This window comes from Gracilinanus agilis, chromosome 1 (genome assembly GCF_016433145.1).
Source record: "Gracilinanus agilis isolate LMUSP501 chromosome 1, AgileGrace, whole genome shotgun sequence".
NCBI classification, from domain to species: Eukaryota; Metazoa; Chordata; class Mammalia; order Didelphimorphia; family Didelphidae; genus Gracilinanus; species Gracilinanus agilis.
This window is the reverse complement of record NC_058130.1, coordinates 692,486,878-692,503,589: the sequence shown is the minus strand read 5'-3', so window position 1 is coordinate 692,503,589 and position 16,712 is coordinate 692,486,878. Positions and strand designations below refer to the sequence as shown.

General features: G+C 36.7%; 1 protein-coding gene across 1 annotated transcript in view; it reads left to right on the top strand.

Moving 5' to 3' along the window:
• Nucleotides 1-16,712, top strand: part of COL22A1 (collagen type XXII alpha 1 chain) — a 506,948-nt gene that overhangs the window by 330,208 nt on the left and 160,028 nt on the right. The window contains exons 23-27 of the mRNA XM_044684460.1: nucleotides 4,961-5,014; nucleotides 5,765-5,818; nucleotides 8,811-8,864; nucleotides 13,212-13,265; nucleotides 15,804-15,848. Coding sequence (XP_044540395.1) covers nucleotides 4,961-5,014; nucleotides 5,765-5,818; nucleotides 8,811-8,864; nucleotides 13,212-13,265; nucleotides 15,804-15,848 — 261 coding nt within the window. The remainder of the gene's footprint in view (nucleotides 1-4,960; nucleotides 5,015-5,764; nucleotides 5,819-8,810; nucleotides 8,865-13,211; nucleotides 13,266-15,803; nucleotides 15,849-16,712) is intronic.

Genomic DNA, 16,712 nt, shown 5'->3' with positions numbered 1-16,712 from the left:
TTAAGTGCCCACTATATGCCAGTTATTGGGCTAAACACTGGTAATGCAGACACAAAAATGGAAACATTCTTGTCCTCAAAGATTCACTTGGGGAAAATAATATTTACAAAGATAACTAAATTGGGTAGGTGTCAGGGAGGACAAAAGCAGTGCTGTGTTTCATAATTAGTCTCCATTAAGAGGTGGTTCTTGATCTGAATCTGGAAGGAACTTAGGAGTTTCCAAAGGAAGAAGTGAGGAGGATTCATTCTTCCAGGCATGGGGGACCACCTGTGAGAAATTAATGATGCAGGAGATAAATGTTTTGTCCAGGGAATAAGAAGAAATTTAGTCTGGATGGATAGAAGAGGACAGGAAGGAAAGTAATCTTCAAATTTGCCTGGAATAGTAAACTTGAGCCAGATTTTGAAGAACTTTCTATGCCATACCAAAGGAGTTTGTATTTTATCCTAGAGGAAATTAGAGAGCCACTTGTGCTGCTTGAGCAAGGAAGTGACATGGTCAGACAAGTGTTTTAGGAGAGCTTTCAGGCCACCTGCGCAGGGCAGATATGAGATGACTCCCAAAATGGTTTAGTAGCCAGTGATATAGAGATGATAATAAGAGAGGTGGGGCTTGAGTTGGATCTTGGAGGAAGAGAAAGACTTTCTGAGATGAGGAAGGAGCTTGTACATCCCAGTGATGGTGGATGGTCAATGCAAAGCCATGGAGATGGGAGATGGAAGGTTATGTGTTAGAAACAGCAAGAAGACCAATTCAACTGGACAACAGAGTGTCTGTGTGGGTAGAGAGGCAAGACAGAATGAGACCAGGTTCTAAAGGGCTATAAAAGCTGAACTGATGAGTATATATTTGATCCTAGAATTCATATAAATCTTCCCATGCTTCTGTTTTCATCATTTCTTACAGCACAGTAATATGCATGTAAATGTAAATTCATGCACCACAATTTGTTTAGCTATTTCCAAATTAATAGGAATCTATTTTGTGTTTCCAGTTCTTCAGTTCCACAAAAAAATTGCTGCCATAAATATTTTGGTGTTTATGGAGTCTTTGTTTATGACCCTGACCTCATTGGAGTCCTGCCTAGGAGCATAATCTTTGGGTCAAACAGTATGGACATTTAGTCACTTTCTTCACATAATTACAAATTGCTTTTCAGAATGATCGAAATAATTCACAATTCCACTGATAATATATATATTTTTTTACCTGTCTTTCCATAGTCCCCCCAGAAATGACTGTTCCTAGCTTTTGTTATCCATGGAATATGTTGAGTAGGAGATAAAACCACAGAGTTGTTTTCATTTGAATTTCTCCAATTGTTAGTGATTTGGAACCTTCTTTCAGATGGTTAATAATATTTTGCTGTTCTCTTTTTGAGAGCCATTTGTTCATGTCTTCTAAAGATATTAGCTATTAAGGAATGTTTCTTATTTATTTTGGATATCCAGATTTTTTTCTCCATAGAAAATAAGCATTTTCTAAGAGAGCCATCAATAGTAGCATGCAGCTATAATATAAGGCACTGAGTTTCTATCACTAGGGGCACATTCAAAGGAGAAGTTGGTTGACCACTTGTCAAGTGATTCCTGTATAGGATGGACTACATGGTCATTAGGATCTTCCTGGACGGTCTCTTCTGAAATTCTTTGACTTCAGAAATAAACTAACCAAGCGGAGCTGAATGACAGCTGACTGACAGCTTTGAAGAGCTACTGCAGACTCTTTTATGCTGAATTTGCATCTGTCAGCCACATCTGCCTTCCCTCCATAAAATGGAAAATCTCTTCGCCATGGCCTCTGCACAATAGGCCAGTGAAGAGTCAGAGAAAAGGAAGTTTCTGACAAAACCTGTGCTTGTTTTGTAGAAAATGTTTAGTACTCGTCTGCCGCATTTGGGTTAACATACACTCCTGCATTTTTGAGCTGGTGAATGAATGGCCCCCAAGAAAAATGGAGACCTATTTTCCATCAGGCTGAACCATTCCCTTTTGTGGATGTTCACCGCCCTCTAGTGTTCACATATATTCCTCTTTCTGGCCTAAAAATCTATGATATATTCTAACATTGTCATACTCCAAAGGGTGGGAGTGAATATGGTTGCACCACTGTCTCAAGGTTGCAATTTTTTTTACATTATCTAGGTGGAAGTTTCTGTCCATTAGTCTTTTCCTCACTTTTCACTTTTTTGTTGTTGTTGTTGCTGTTATTTTGTGTCCAACTCTACATGACCCAATGAGCTTTTTTGTCCATGTTGGTTTTCTTTGCATTGCTACTTGATTGCTTTGCCATTTCCTTCTCCAGTGTGTCTCTGTTTCACAGATGAAGAACTGAGGCAAATAGGAGTTAAATGATTTGCCCAGAGTCATGTAACTAGGAACTGTCTGGGACTAAATTTGAACTCAGATCTTCCTAAATCCAAGCCCAGTGCTTTCTCCATTTACCACTTAGTTGCCCTCAGGCAGCTTCCCAATTAGTTGGACTCAAGAACTTTTTTTGGTTATTTGAACAGCACAACAATGTTAAAGAAGAAGTGATCCTAAAAACCACATCCTTCAACACTCTCATTTTACAAATCAGGAAACCATGGTCTAGCACTAGAAAACCACTTGCTAGAGGAAGAGAGAGATCATAATACCATAATTTAATTCTAGAAGGAACCTTAGAGGCCAACCTACCTTAATTTATCAGTGAGGAAACTTGGGCCTCTCCAATGCTGAGTGTCTTGAGAAAAGTCCTGTAGCTAATAAGTGGCAATACTGGGATTTGAACCTGGGTCTTCAGACTCTAAATCCAGCACCCCTTTCACCATGCTACACTGCCTCTATAACCTAGTGACTTACATTCACAGGGTAGGCTTCAAGTTTACAAAGTGGCTGCATGCACATTCATGAGGACACACATGCAGAAAATATGTTTATATAAATTCTGAGATGCAGAGGGATGGAGAGAGGGTCATCATGAATAAAGGAAGGTGGTGTATCAGGTTAGTGAGGGCTTTTATGAACGTGGCTGCTGCCTCCTTCAAGGATATTGGGAGAAAGGATTGGCATAATTAGTCTAGTTTTCTAGAGTATCAGAAAAATGCTACTTCTGAGTGGACTACTGAGAAAGATGCTATAGAGACTTTCTTCCCACTGAAAAGGTGATATACTTCTTATAGGATCATCATTTTAACAAAGAAAGACTGAGGATTGTGAAGTAGCAGTGGGATCTCATCTGAGGTTTTAAATTAAAGATTTTTTTCAGCTGAAATCAATTTTTTGTGATTTTTTTTCACACTTATAGCAGAAACCAACAAAATAAAACTAAATACATGTATAGTGGGGATTACTCATTTGTAAACATTTCATAGGATTGAACTATGGAAAGTTAGTGGCAAAAAAAGACATTTTGAAGAGTTTGCAAATGACACATTAAAGTGGTAAACTGTAGGGTCAAATGAGTTGTAGAAATAACAGAAAACAGGATTAGGCAGGACTGAGAGCATAAAAGAAATCAGAATGTAGGAATGAAGATGAACAATAGGTTTGCAATGAGTGAGAGTGGGAGAAGAGAACCTTTGAATAGATGATGGTGACTTAGAGTACAGTCTCAGAATTCAAGTCCTTGAAAGAGGAACAATTTCAAGAAATGGATTAGCTGTAAAGCATAGCAGGCATAGAACAAAGAAAGATGTCCTAAGAGGTGTGGGAAATTAGGAGCCTGTAATCAAGTTGTTAATCAACCAACATTTATTAAGCACCTACTCAGTGCTGGAAACTGTACTAGATGCAAAATAATACTAATAACAATAATCCTTGACTTCAAGGAGATGATATTCCATAAAGTGAAATTACTTGTACATATAGAAGTAAGTAAATGTATAAGATTGAGTATAATATTCTTTAAAATGATTTAGGAAAGGGAGGTACTAACAGTTTATATTGCTAACAATGGATATTGAAGTACTTGGTACGATGGGATGGACTGGGATAGAAAGAAAATCTGTAAACTTTATACTAATGCCACTAAAAATAGTCATAAATTAGCCTGGAGTCAGAAAATGGTAGCATCAAGAAGGAAGTGTGACATAAAGCAGATACATGGATAACTGAATGAGGAATGTTCTCTGACAATTGGTACTGGTGAAAACAGAAAACAGCAGTGAGGAATAAAAAGCATGCGTTTGTTGGGTCCTTACAAATTGGGGTTGAGAATGTGTAGAGTAACTACAAGTGAAAAGAGTTGCATAGGTGTCATGGACAGAGGAAGGTTTCTATTAAAAGGAGGAAGAAGTAAAAACGTTTGGTTGAAAATTTAGAGATGAAAGGAGAGTTTCTGAACATTAGTGCTAGCTTCCTTCCTTTCCTTCTTTCCTTTGTTTCCTTCCTCATTTCCTCTCTCCTTCTCTTCCATTCTTCTTTCCCACTCTCCTTCTCTCCCTTCCTTCTTTCCTCCCTCTTAACCCTAATCCTAACCCTTCTTTCCTCCTTCCCTACTTCCCTCTCTTCCATCCTTCCTCCCTCCCTCTCTGTTCCTTCTTTCCTCCCTCCCTCCCTTCTTTCTTTTCTCCCTCCCTTTCTTCCTCCCTCCCTCCCTTCTTCTCTCCATCCCTCCTTTACATCCTTCTTTCCTGCTTTCTCTTTTTCCTTCTTCCTTTCATATTTCCTTTTATTCTTAGCAACTTAAGAAGTCTATCTGTTAAAGTATTGTAGGGTTACAAACTACCTTAGTGGAAAGCACCCCCATAATGGTGGAATCATAAATCTTTACATGTTCCATATAAGTATTTATAATTAGTTATAATTATATTGTAGAGAGCCTTCCTTTTCAGTTTCAGGTTGAACTAGACGTTTTCTCCAGGCCCTTCAAAGTTTAAATTAGTAGCAACATCTTACCCACAAGGAAATTTCTATTCCTACTAAACTCTCTACCATTTTTTATATATCAGGCCATTTTTTTCTTTTCCTTACAGGGTTCTCAAGGATCTCCTGGTGTCCCAGGACCACCTGGGCCAACTGGACCCCCAGTAAGATTGACTTTGTTTTGTTTCCAATGTCATTTGGGTTGGGAGGAGTATAGAAAATATGAAGCATAATTCAATCTACCTAGAAATATATGCCAATGTGTACCATCAATTATTTTGAATGGAAAGACCCTGAAAGAAAAATTTCCTCCTCCCCTTCCCAAGGCCTCCTACTTTAACCAAATTATGTGAACCTATCAGCTAAGACCCATCTCTACCATTATCAAGACTAATAGAAGTGCCCATATATAGTGAAGTGGGCACAAGTGAATTTGTGCCAAGGTTATGAGACCTAAATGTTATTTTGTTCCCAGCCCCGTCCACTTAAAAGACCTTTTTGTTTGTGAAAAAAAGAAAAGAGACATAGTATGAATGATGACTTGTGGAGATGATGGATAAAGGCCTCATTAGAAATGATGCACTATGAAAGAACAGAATGGGCTGAGTCAAGAGGTTCCTCCCTTGTAAGAAGATTAAAGATAGAGCTTAGATAATATTTTTGTAGAAGAAATTCTTTTTCAAGTATATATTAAACTAGATGGCCTCTGAGTACACTCCAAAATCTTAGCATCTATGATTTTGTAGATACAGGTACTGCCATGTAAAGGCAGTCAGGAAAAAAATCCTCTTCTATATTGAAAATTAAACTCCAACAATCTCTCTTAAGCTCTAGATTATATAAAAAGAAATCCAACTATATCATGGGGTGGTGATGGCAGACTACCAGTTCTTTATGGAGATTTTCTTATCTAGGGTCTTCCTGGAGAGATTGGCTTCTCTGGAAAACCTGGCCAGCCTGGCCAACCTGTAAGTACTCTTCCACATTCTTGTAAAGTTTATTTTTTAAAAACCAATATAAAATTTCACCTTTATCTGAATTAAATTTCATTTTCTCAGACTGGGCCCAACAATCTAGCCTGCAATTTCTATATACATTTATAAGTACCTATGTTAATCATGTACTAGTTCTTGTTGGGTCTTGTTGAGATTTTTTTTTTTTGGTTGTGACTATAATACAACACGTTTGCTTTTCCTTTCAGTTTTGTATCATGTGCAAGTTATAATTGTTTTTTTTTTTACCTCTCTATAGGTTTTGGGAAAATTTTAACCCTCTCCTTCTGTGAATTATCTCTCCCCTAGCTTTTCCTGACACTGTTTTCTTCTGGCTCTCATCCTAATCCTCCATGGATTCCTTTGCTATCTTTTCATCTGTCCATTATTTCCTAATTGTGGATATTCCTCAAGACCCTATGCCAGTCCCTTTCTCTATCGTTCTCTCTATTTATTCTGTCCACCTCTTTCAACTGGGATCTCATTATTAATCATTTTATTTTAACTATCGATTCTATGCATATAACTCCATCATCTATATGTCAAGCTCTGGTCCTTCAACCAAGCTCTAATCCAGCCATTTCAATTTGGACATTTCAATTTGGATGCAACATAGTCATCTCAAAGTCAGCAAGCACAAACCAGAATTCATTGTTTCTTCTCCCAAATCACTCATCTTCTTAGCTTCCCTATCTTTATTGAGAGCACAGCCAGCCTTTCAGTTATCCTTGTTTCCAACCTAAAGGACACCCTTCACTCTTCATTTGCATTTCCAAATATTCTCTTCACATTTCCAAGCATTTGTAATGCCTTTCCTCCTCAGTGTGTCATTACTTTACTACTTACACAGAAACTACCTTAATTCAAACTCTTCTCCCTTCTTATCTGGACTATTCTAATATCTTCCTTGAGGTCTCCCCACCTCAAGTTTCTCCCCTTTCAAATGTAACCTCCCCATAGCTAGCAAAATGATTTTCCTAAAGTAAATGTCTGGCCATGCAGCTTCCTTAATCACTGATATGCAGTTGCTTCCTATTGCCTCTAGGATAGAACATAAATTTCATTTTATATTTAAAATCCTTCACTACCTAGCTTTAACTACTTTTCAGCCCTCATGTGCATTATTCTCATTTTATGATAACTCCAAATTGGCATTCCTGCTGTTCCTCACATGTGACACCCCATCTATTTCTGGTCCTTTGCCCCCTTGCTTGGAGTGAACCCCATCTTCTCTTCTGCCTTTTAGAATTCCTTGTTTCCTCTAAGAATCAGCTCAGGTAGACATCCTGCCTAAAACCTTTCCTCATCACTTCTCAACCTCCCTGTAAGTGCTCTTTCTTTCAAAGCTCCTTTTTTGTTAATTTAATGTATTTATGTGTATATGTACACACACATTTTGTATATGTGTACTTTTCTACAAATATGTATATATACACATATACATTCAGTATATATTCTTTTCCCCAATAGAATATTAACTAATTGAAGACTAGGTTTGTTTTGTATATTTAAAATATGTCACATTGTAAGTACTTAATAAATACTTGTTGATTGATCTGAAAATTACAGCTTTATGTTTTTTTTATCATTTCCCTATCCACCTTGAACCATTTTATCCTTCTTTAATCTTTTACTTGCTTGTAATATGGTTTTTAAATATCTTTTGTTATCTTTAGAATCAAATAGAAGCTTCATTTCTCTCTAGGTGTTCGCATTCCTCACATTCATATAAGATAATGATACTTTTATATTCTTGCTTTGTTAACTGTTCTTGATCCCATCTTCAACACATGTTTTGAAACTCTGCCATGGCCAGTGGCTCCTTGTATATTCACAGTCTTCTTGAAAAAATACTTCTTTTATTCTTAATTGAAATCCTTAATGACTTGGTAATCAGAATTTTAATTTCAAGAACATTGCATCCTTCCCCCACCCACCCCATTCTCTCCCTTACTGACTTTTCCTATTGAATTTTGGGTCATTTAGCCTTTTTTTAAACTCATTTAAAATATATTTTCCCCAAATCTAGCTGCTGCTCTTCATTTGGTAGAAAGAAAACTCTAGAAATTTTGTGATCAAGTGAAATACTCCATTGTTACTTTACCCGAAGTATTTGCCAGATTTATGAAATTTTTATTAGGCTCATCATCCCTTCCTCCCTTCAGATGGTGTATACTACTATGATAATAGTACCGCTCCTTGATCTTCATCCTAATTTTCCTTTATGCTTTCCATATTTTAGCTTAATTACTTTTTCACAGATATATTATGTAATATGATACTCTCTCTAATCTTTTCTCTTTTAAATACAGCCTATCATCCCATTGCCCTGGGCTAGTAATGGCCCATAAGCTATCAAGTCTCAGCAATTTTTATGAGGTCAAATGTACCTCCTTGCATTCATTTTATCATCAACCTCTGTGAATGTATATATAAATATCTAACCCAAAGAACTTTATTCTAGCTTCTCCCCCTTAAATGTTATCTCCTATTAATTATTACTCTTTTCTACCAGTATGCCATAGGACTTTACATTCATAATCTTCTTATATCATTCCTATTCCTTTATATGAAACATCCTAATTGTCAGAAGTGAAATTTGAACTTAGATATCCTGACACCAAGTATAACACTATGTCCACTATATCATGCTATACTATGTGGTACTCTCCATTGTATTTGCTTTGATGAATGAGAAATGACATGATAAGGTCAAATGAAAGAACTTTAGTGATGCTAGAAAATATAAGAACAAAGTGATCCCTTTCATCTGTGGATATCCAGAAAAGTTGTGATGGAACAAGTAGCCTCTGAGTCAGGCTTTTGGAGAAAGAAGATTTCAATAAAGAAATCTGGAGAAAATTAATGCTAAACAATGGAGATTTCAAAGGATCTAAAAACAACTATCTAGGCTGAAATTTCTCGTATATTCATATATCTGACTTTTTATTGTTCTTTGGGGAAACAGGGCTCCCCAGGGAAAGATGGGACAAGTGGACTTCCTGGGCTTCAAGGACCCAAGGTTGGTATCCAATATATAAGTTAAATCTGAAACTCCTCAAGCTAAAATTCCCAAAGAGGTCACTTCCATCCTCTATTCTCTTCTCTTTCTCTCTTCATATTTATTTTGTAATTTAGAATTATATGCTTTCAACCAGAGCTTCTCCTAATACCTCCTTGAGATTTGGAGCTGACCTAGACTTCTGTGCCAAGAGACTCCAAAGTCTGACAAGCTAGAAAAATGTCAAGTAAACACCCAATTATAGACTGGGTTTCTGTCATCTTCAGGCCAGCAAAGCTCTCTTTGGAGAGGTTTACCACTAGAAGACCAAGGAAAAATTAGGAGGAAGAATACAATTCTTCTATAATATCATCTCTTATAAATGCAGAGAGTTACAGATGGAGAGAGACAGGAATATCCCCACATTGGTGCAATTGTGTTTGTGTGATTGAATGAGGTAGTAGAGGTTGGATGAGACTGGCCAGTGAGACCCCAGTCCTTTGAGCACATATAACAGCCCTTTAACATTTATTTGCTTCTCCATTTTTCCCAATCACCCGACAAGGTAGCTGGTGCAGGCATTTTAAAATCCATTCTACAGATAGTAAGAGAACTGAATCCCAGAGAGATTCACCTACCCAGGGGCAAACGCTAGAGCCAGCCTTTGAACCCAGACCATCTTTCTTGACATAAAGTCCTGAAGCACTAGATGCATATATTGTTGTTGTTATTACTATCAGGGACTCCTTATGGATTGGAAAATGTCAAGGCTAGATAAAAGAAAATAATAAAAGATTTCCCCAGGACTATAAACATTTCACTCCCCTGAGCTGGTTTGTGGAAGAATCAATTTTCCCAATAGCTTCCTTTAAACAATGTTTAGCACATCAAGGGAGAGGAGTGAGAGGAATGTTTTATGCTTCAGGAAGCTTGGGTAACTCTTGCTTCCCCAGACAGGGACAGAAGAACAAATTCAATGTGATGGTTTCTAGCATTGTCAGCTCAGAGACCACACAGACATGACTCCCCTCCAATGTCTGCCTTGTCTCCCCGCGGTGTGTATTGCTGTTATAAACATTAACTTTGATTAAAAGACTAACTCATATTTCTGTAGTGCCTTTGAGGTTGGCCAAGTATATTTTCTTACCCCACCTTGGGAGGTAAATTATGCAGGGACCACTGTCCTCATTTGACAGATAAGGAAACTGAGTCTTAGAAGTAAAGCAATTTGACCAAAATCATGTAGCTAGAAATTCAGGATCCACAGCTGCCTATCAGGTGAGATATCCCTTCATACCAAAATTCTTTACGTTTATTGAATAACAGATCCCTTTGGCAATTTTTAAAATGTTATTAATACTATAATAATATATATTTAACATATATAAGTCATATAAATATGTAGATTTGATATAGATTAATAATATACTATATAGGATTATAAAGGAAACCATTTATACTCAGATATGGCTTTCATATATTAAAAGAAAAGTTCTTGCACCTGAGGTTAAGAATCTGTATTGTAGTAGGCAGTGATATGGCTCAGTGGATTGAGAGACAGGGCTAGAAATGGGAGGATCCTGGGCTCAAGTCTGTTCTCAGACACTTCCTAGTGGTGTGAACCTGGGAAAGTCACTTAACCCCCACTGTCCAGCTCTTATGGCTCTTCTGCCTTAAACCAATAAACAGAATTGTTTCTAAGACAGAAGGTAAGGGTTAATAAAAAAAAGACACTGGGTCCTAGTATTTTGCTGTGAAATTATAATTTTTGTCTCTTTCTCAAATTAATCTCTTCATGGGGAAAAAGAGCCTTTCCTGAAGTCTTCAATGGAATGCATATTAAAAAAGGCACTGAGTTTAGAGAGAGAAGATGGATTCAAATTCTGGCTTCACCACTTATTGCCTTGTGACATGGGGAAACTGCTTAATCTGAACCTTAGTTTCCTCATTTGTAAAAGGAAGAGAGTCATCCTTGTCCTGACTACTTCCCAAGAGGTTTATGTGTAGGAAAAAAGGAGTGAATGCCTTTTGAGAAGCTAAAAAGTGCTATACATCTCTATTCCTAAAGTTATGCAAATTATTCCAGCCATAAACAGCTATTTCTTGATTACAAAGGGCTGAATGAATGAATCAACATGATTTCAGTGTTTACTTTGTGCCAAGTATGGTGATAAGCACTGGGGATAGATTACCAGCAAGCAAACTGGAAGTTAGTTGGTGCCATGAATAGTACCATCCCTGGAGTCAGAAAAACCTGCCCTCAGATATTTACTAGCTGTGTGACCTTGGGCAAGTCACTTGACTCTGTTTGCCTCGGTTTCCTCATCTGTAAAATGAGTTGGAAAAGGAAATGGCAAACCACTCCAGTATCCTTGTCAAGAAAACCCCACATGGGGTCGTGAAGAGTCAGTTACAACTTTAAAACAATTGAACAACAATAAGCAGATCAGTTCTATACCTCAAAAAAAAATGGCATTCTATTAGGGGAAAACAGGACACATGGGCTAAAGAACTGACTTCCTTTCAAATTTTATTACATGATAGTAAGACTTTTTTTTGTTTGTTTTGCTGATGAACTCAAGGACCTGTAACTCACTATGCAAATTGCTGATAGCTCCCTTTTATACATTGTGACAATGGATACTGATTCAATAAATGTGGAAAATGTTCATTAAATGTCTGCTATGTCTAATAAAGATCCTGAGTTAAGTGTTGGAAATTCACACACTTCCTGCCCTCAAGGAACTTATATACTAATACAGGAAATAAATCCTTATAATTTTCCAGGGAATCATAGTTGCATGGACTATGAGAAGATAACAAATTATTCTTATAACCAGTAGACTGCCATTGTTTTGAGGCTTTAAATTATTGTGCGCCTTGCCCCAGTTTGTATCACTGGGATGGTTTACATAAAAGTGATGTTTCATTCTCATTTGGTTAAATCAAGTCAGCAAGCATTTATTAAGCACTATGTGCCATGTTAAGCCCTGACAACTACCTGTTGGACGATCCTCTTGATTTTTTGATAATTGATGTATTAATGCTCATTCGTGGTGCTTTTGTATACAAATATCACACCTAAATTCATCATTAGATTGCTCAAGCTTAGGAACACTATTTCTTAAGGTGTTGCAGGCATTTTCTAGATTGTGGAAATTCTTCAATCCATGTCTACTTTATAAATTCTAAACTACTTAGCCTGACATTCAAGGCCCTAATCCCAATCTTTCTCTAATATATTCTTTCAGCTTCTTCTTAAATTACATAATTTAAAGCCCCACTTTGATATTTTAGCCTGGCTAGACTACAAACCATATTTATTCTAGAAACTCATTCTATCTTTTCTCATCTCAATGCCTTTGTTTTTTTTTTCCTAAACTTATAGTTGATTACCTCCCATCCACTAAAATTTTAATAATCCTTTAATGAGCTAAGATGCCACCACTTTCATATATCCTCTCTTAATTCCTAACTTCTCTCCTTTCCCCGTCATTTGAAATAATTGTCCTTTCCTTAGAACTCCCATATTATTAATCCTCCCATATTACTCTTGATGCTCATTTTCTGGTTTTGAAATGTGCCCATTTATCTTATATCCCCAAAGATTGTAAGCTCATTAATACTAGAGAATTATCTGATATGTATCTCACACTCACATTTACACAGTCTCACATCTCTCACACATATCTTGCATAATAATTCAGTGCCTCAAAACAATTTAATAGTTTGTAACCAATCACATAGTCTTTACTATTGTGGTTCCCTAGACAGACATGATGTCTTAGCTCCTGTATTAGAGCTTAAGTTCCTTAAGGATAGAAAATGTGTGAATCCCCAGCACTGAATTTGGGGTCCTTATTGCACAGAGTCCTATTTAATACATTTTGTCCACATTTATTGAATAAGTATCCACTGAGAGAGCTCAGTTGGTCAAGAACCATGTACTAAGTTGATTATTTATAAGACACTGGGATAAACTTTGGGATAAAATAATACCAAAAAACAATAACTCTCATCCTCAAGGAACTCAGTGAGTGAGAGACAACCTAATTAGAAAGAGTTTTGGACTTGGAATTAGGAAAGAGAATAGAATGTTTGAATCATAATTCTGATAATTACTGGTTGTTTGACCCAAGGCAAGTCAATGAATATCTTTATTGATAATCTCTGTAGTACTTACCTCCTTCACTTGGTATGAAGATCAAATTGTACTAAAAAGATTTTGAAAACTTGGAAGCAGCATATCTATAAATGTCATTTGTTGTATGTTTTTGTGTTTCCTTCCATTCTAAGCACAGAACATTCTAGATTCTTAATAAATGTTCGGGACATCCTCCCAGTAATTATCCTTTGTGTTCTTTCCAGGGAGAGCCAGGAGAGCGAGGAGAAGGCGGCTTGCCCGGGAATCCTGGACCGAGGGTACGGAATTTCTCTTTCCCTTATCCGTCTGGCTGTCAATTACATGCCGGTCAGTCAGCTGGCTGTAGTTTCTCTGCTTTGCAGAGCAGATCAAAGGTCTAGTTTCTGACCTCATTCTGTCACCTGTCTTATTGATCCCCAGCTACTACAGATAAACCAGCCTTGTATCCTCAGGACTTTGGGGCATTTCCCTGACCTGAGTGACAGCAATGATTCTGTTCTGTGTCTGCGTATGTACATGTGTGTCTCTGTGCTTAAAAAGATCATTCTGGAACCAGAGAGGATGAATAAATAGCTGAACCTCCTTCCATAATTACGCTCATTATTAATCAATCAATAAAGCAATAAACATTTCTTAAGTTCTTACTATGTAGCAGGCACTGTGCTAGGTGCGGGGAATACAAAAAAGAGGCAAAACAACCCAGACTTAGTCCTTTATAATCTAATGGAGGTTATTGGTGGCACATAATGGATAGAGCGTTGAACCCAGAGTCAGAAAGACCTGAATTTAAATGTGGCCTCAGATATTTACTAACTGTGTGATCCTGGCCAAGTTCCTTAACTTCTGTTTGTCTCAGTTTCCTCAACTGCAAAATGGGAGTTATAATAGCATCTACCTTGCAGGTTTCTTGTGAAGAGCCAATAAAATAATATTTGTAAATGTCTTAGCACGTGCTGGCACATAGTAGGCACTATATAAACAACTATTTCTCCTCTCCTCCCCCTACATTGTGATCCTCATACTATACCAATAAAATTTGAGGCTGCATCTTGAATTCGACAAGACTGAAAGAGGTACTTTGATAGAACAGAATGAGTATAGTTTGGGAAGTTAAAATAGAGTTATAGACTAGTAATTTTCTCTCTCTGATCCTCAGTTTTCTCCCCTTAAAAACAAGAGATTGAACAAACTAATCTCAAAATCCATCTATAATTAGATCCTGATTAGTGTAATTAATCCCTTGAAATGGCTACATACATTTAAATTCACAGTATTCAAAGTTAGAAGTATGTAAATTATTCTTATTGGTTCCAGACCAATGGAAATATGCAGTGTAAATTCAAAACCGCACATGTACTTTCAGGATTTTATTATTCATACTAATCAGGGTCTGACTACAGTCTAATTTCTAATTTAAAAACAAATATCTATTCTACATAAAATCCAGGAAATGACATCCTTTGCTTAAATACCTCCTGGGAGTGGGAATCCCCAATTTACAAGGACACATTATAATATTTTTGGAGAGCTGTAATTTTTAAGACAATCAGGTGATTGGAATAAATTCCTCTACCTTAAAAATGGTTTCTACTATAAGGGTGTCCAAAATGTAAACTTTGTATTAATACTTCCAAACATCCAGGATCTGTTATGTCATCCAGATGGTCCGACATTATAGAAGGAGACCTGCTTCCATGACTAGAAGAATGTTTTGTTTTGGTTTGCTTTGGTTTGTTTTTTTGTGAATTGGTGTAGCCAAGAAAATTTCTGCACTTTGCAAAGCTGTTTCTGGCTTCAGACAGGCCTCTATCACTTCACCTGTACTTTATTTTTTTATTTTTTTATTGCAAGTGGTTACCTACAAAACTGTTCAGTTTATTGATTTTTAAAAAATCTTCCCTTCCCTCTTAGAATCAATACTCTTTGTTGATTCTAAGGCAAAAAAGTATAGGCAATGGGTGTTAAGTCCAGGGTCATATAACTAGGAAGTATCTGAGGCCAGATTTGAACCCAGGATATTCCACCTCCAGGCCTGGCTTTCTATGCACTGAGCCATTTTGCTGCTCTCTGTTCACTTTCATTATTTATCATTCATTTTAAAAAAAGGAAAACTGGAAGAAATATATTCAAAAAAGACTGATGTAAAAAACAAAAAGTACCAATTAAACTTCAGAGAAGAAAAAGGAATTCTTTGATTTTAACCTTAATAAGAGAATTGACAATACTCCATTTTTGAAAAGAAATTGCACATAAAGGAAGTCCAAAACTCTAGTACAGTTTCAAACTATTAAAATTGGGACAGCTTTTATACTGGCAATGATATTAATAATAACAATAGCAAAACCAATAAGCATTGTTATTATCATAATTTTACATAATATTTTAATATTGTTCTATAGGAATACTACACTGGTACCCATTTCATCCTATCCCACCTTCACCTCAATTTTGGAAATTTTTTCCATGTAGTTAAACGAAGTTCAAGTGAGAAAACAGAATAATTTTCATGGAATAAAAACTCATCTTCCTGGTGAGCTGGATCAATTCTTAGAATTTCTTCACTGGAAGGATTTCAAAGATCATTTAGCCAAATTCTTAATCAGAATACAAATCTCTATTAAGTGTTTATCCAAGTCTCTCCTTGAAGAATAGAAATAAGGATCTCTTTATCTTCTGAGGCAGACCACTCCAATCTCATTGCCTGATTCACTTCCTATCAAGGATATGATTCATTGTAGGCTATAACTCTTCCATGTAGAAGGTATTCTGATCCCTGAAATCTTGATAACTGAGATTTTATATCCTTCTGTTTTCAGGGTGAAGCTGGGGAGCAAGGTCTAGTGGGCATACCTGGTGAGAAGGTGAGTCAATGAACTCAACATCATCCTCAATCTCTTTGTTCATTTCATTCCCCATTCCCCATTTCACTATCTAACATTAAAATCATATCTACTCGTGTTAGTGGAATACTGGGCCATTGTTGTCAGTGTGATGTATTCTCCCAGGCCTCCTTTCAGGGAATCATACTCCCAAATTCCCAAATCCAGAGATACAGAGTAATGTGAACATTAACAATATAGAGATTTCCCTACTTAGTGTGAATCATGGAGGGATGTTCTCAGTTCCTGTTCTGAACTTACTTCATCTCTGCCATTCCTCGTGGGCACCAGAATAAATTTAAATGCATCCTATAAGAACTTGAAGAGACCACATCATCCTTTTTTCTATTCATAACCTGAACTGTCAATTTAATAATAATTTTCCTCTGTAACTTCTGGATATGAAAACCCCACATACTAGGAAGCCTTGAATCATTTTCTTCTCTTGGTCCAGTGCTTTTTCTCTCATTCTTCCTTTTTTGTCTTTGTCACTTTTAGCTCACATCCAAATTAAATTTATTTTTTATTGTCTTTGAGATGAAGTCTTCCTGCAAGTCTATAGTTCTCAATCAATTAGCAAGTACTACTATTTTACTGAATATATTGCTGTGTGAAAACATCAATGTGCCCAATGGCCCTGTTCATCCTCATCCCATCCCAACACAATATAGTAGGAAGAGTACAGGATTTTTCATCTAAAGTTCTAGGATCAAGTCCCATTTAGTTTTCAGTGAATGAAGCCTACAGATTGTGCTCCTTCCTAGCCATATGGCCCTTGGGCAATTTACTTGATTCACCAAGTCTTAATTTTCTTATCTGTTAAATGAACATAATAGTCTGTTCATC